Source organism: Athene cunicularia (genome assembly GCF_003259725.1).
Source record: "Athene cunicularia isolate RWA chromosome 26 unlocalized genomic scaffold, athCun1 chr26_part2, whole genome shotgun sequence".
Classification (NCBI taxonomy): Eukaryota; Metazoa; Chordata; class Aves; order Strigiformes; family Strigidae; genus Athene; species Athene cunicularia.
Window position 1 is genome coordinate 429968 of NW_020799137.1, and position 3110 is coordinate 433077.

General features: G+C 58.8%; 1 protein-coding gene across 3 annotated transcripts in view; it reads right to left on the reverse strand.

The window, feature by feature from the left end:
- The window catches only part of KCNC4 (potassium voltage-gated channel subfamily C member 4), a 23125-nt gene that overhangs the window by 18703 nt on the left and 1312 nt on the right, over nt 1-3110 (reverse strand). For 2 of the 3 annotated variants that reach the window (XM_026864522.1, XM_026864521.1), the window contains exon 2: nt 2348-3094. In XM_026864522.1, coding sequence (XP_026720323.1) covers nt 2348-3094 — 747 coding nt within the window. Of the gene's footprint in view, nt 1-2347; nt 3105-3110 lie in introns of those variants that run through there. The other variant, XM_026864523.1, reaches the window with a different exon arrangement.

Genomic DNA, 3110 nt, shown 5'->3' on the forward strand with positions numbered 1-3110 from the left:
GGGGGGGGGGGGGGGGTTGGATTTCTAACTGCACACTAACACAGTTGCCAGCACAGGAGGTGCCAAGAGAGAGAAGTGCTGGAAGGAGGGAAAGATGGAAATAGCCAGGAGCCAACTGAGTCAGGGCCCGAGGGGCTGCTCTGAGGGCGAGAAGGAGCAAGGACTGGAGAAGTTCAGCCCCCGAGACTCTTAGTCACTGCTGTCGCACAATCGAGGGAGAGGATTTACGCACACAACCTGGGAGCGTTCTCCTTCCCGCTGCTGCCAAGGTTTGGCAAGACGCGCCGGACCGGCTGCTCTGGCACGTCCCCAGGCCGAAGGTCACGGCCAGCAGCACCCCCTTTGCTCTGGAAAGGAAGGGGCACACTCCACAGCGGGGCAATGTGAAAGAAATCCCACTTCAGCCACCCCAAAACACCAAGGCAACACCATGAAAGCTGCACCTGCCGAGATGGTCACGGGTCCCGGAGCATCCTAGTGCTGGACGGTGACTCCAAACCAGTAACGGTTCCCTGCATTAACTGGGTGTACTGGGCAGGTTGTGCTCACTTGGGTCTGTTGCGCTGCTCCGTGCCTCAGTTTCCCCTTCTGCCAAAGCAGCTCTCCTAAGCCACTGCAAAACTATACTGATATTTTAGAGTGGAAAATACGACCCAGAAGAGCCTGTTAGTGTCACCACTGGCAGGTGACTGTCCCCATGGCAGCGCCCAGATGAGCCGGTATCTCAGAGCAGTAAGAAGGAAACTGGGAGCTCCCAGCGCTGACTGGTCCCAGTCCAACCCCAGCCAGAGCTCACATCACAGCCACCTCTGCTCCCTCCGACACTCTCCTCCTGCTAGTGCAAACGTCTTCCGAGAGCGGCTCAGCACGCAGGAAAAGCAGAACCAAATAACAACGTGGAAAAATTGAACCGAATTATTGTGCTTGGGTCTGGTGGTTTGGTTTTTTTCAGATTTTCTTATTTGGAGCTTTGCACCACTCAGAGCATCTCTCAGAGGCAACAAGCCCTCAGAAATGGGCAAAGGATCGGGTACACCTTTTAAAATGAGTAAAGCTCTTGCTGCCCAAGCATCCTCTGCGTGTGTGTGTGTGTGTGTGTTGCTCTTCCGTTAGCTGCAAAAACATCACCTTGACAAACTGACCCCTGCCCCGTGCGCTGCGGGTGGGTGTGAAATGCCTGCAGGATTTCTTACCATTGATGGGTTTTTTTACACCTTTAAATGCATCCAGAATTAATTTAGATCCCGAATGCCTGTATGCGTGTGTGCGGCAGATTTATAAGCTGGGTGTGACGGGGGCCACGCACACACACGGGGATGGGACTGGATGGGTAGGGGTGGGTGTCTGGGGGTCGGTGGGCAGCACTTTGGGGATGATCTAAGAGTAGCTGAGAGGAGACACATGTGCAGGACAGGGCTGGGAGCCCAAGGATGCGCCTGGTTATGGGGAATCTGTGCTGGGCATGTCGGTGTCTGTGGATAGGGATGGTCTGCATGACCAAGGAGGGTAGTGGGGGGGGTGTGTTTGTGCGTGTACGTGGTTGTGTGCGTGCATACACGGTGTGCCAGGCCCCAGGGACATGTGTGGAAGAGGGGGGTTGGGATGTGTGTGTGTGTGTGTGTGTGTGTGAACCGCGGCTGAGAGCCTGCGCTCGCACGTGCTGATGGGGACCGTATGCTGCGCGTGGGCAGCATCGACGCGGCGACGGTGGGGGACAGGGGTGCGGGGACAAGGCCGCTTGCGGGGCGCAGGGAGGGGTGCTCGTGCAGAGGCACAGGGTGACCTTTGGGGCTGCTGCTGTAGAAGAGGAGCATGAGCTCCTTGGGGACAACTATCAGGATCCCATTTGCTTCAGGACCTGATTCGGGTGCCAGCAGGAACCAGCCCTGTCCCCCCACTCCACACCTGGGCCACTGAACGTGGGTTTTGGCACGGGCACACACACACAGCCCAGCAAGAGGAGCCCAAGGGATCCTGCCTGTCCTAGAGCATCCTGAAACTCTGCCAGGACTCAGCCCTGCCAAGGACCCTCCCTGACAATCCCTTGTCTCCGTGTGCCCGAGAGGTGTCCAGGCAGCACTCCAGGGGGCAGGGAATGTGCTTGCCCCCAGTGTCAGCCCAGCTCCCCTAGATGTGATGTGTTGGGAGAGGATGGGGAGATGATGGCAGAGACTTCCCGTAGGATGGGAGATGGCCAACATGCCCCATGGCAGGAGAGACATGGCTACGGGGGGGGCCCACGTAACCCACTAGGAGACTCCATCTAGCCCACAGGGATGGGGAGATGGAGGCACAACTCCAGCCCGGCCCCATCCCACCTCCCCACTGGCACGTTTCGGGAGCTTACCCTTGCCGCCTTGGACGAGTAGGGATCCTCAAAGAGTGCCCACATCCTGGGCTGCCAATTCCGACAGCAGCCACCCCCTCCAGCAGCCCCCGACGCCCCTGGCGGCCTGTCATCCATGCCGAGGCGTTGAAGGGCCATCTCCCTACCCCCTTCCTCTTCAGGTTCCTCTCCACCGGCCCCTCCACCGGGCTCGGGACTCTCGAAGATGTCCAGGGCCTCTTCAGCATCACGATGCTGGCGGTAGGTCATCCAGCAACAGGGCTCCACGTCCGTCTCATCGATGCCCCAGTAGGTCAGCTCCTCCTCGAAGAGGGGCCCGCAGATGTCCGCGGGGCAGTGCAGCTTGCCAGTACGGTAGTAGTTGAGCACGTAGGAGAAGATCCCAGGGTGCCGGTCGAAGAAGAACTCATTGCTTTTCCCATCAAAGTCAAAGTTGCTCTGGGCATCGGGGTCGGCGAGCCAGGCCAGGCGGGTGCCCGGCAAAGTCCGTAGGGTGCTTTTGTAGGTCTCATGCCGGGTACCACCTACATTGATGGTGATCTTGTCCGACTCTTCCCCTTTGCCCATCTCTTCCTTCAGGCATGTTTTGGAGGGTGGTTTGTTCCCAGACTTGCGTCCACGGTAGGAGGAGACACACACCGAGCTGATCATAGATTTCGGTGGATGGGAGATGCACGCTACGCGCACCCTTCCTCCGGGCGAGGAGCTGGGGGTCGGTGGAGGCGGGAGAGGGGGGCAGAGATGGGACTGGGGAGGGGAAAAG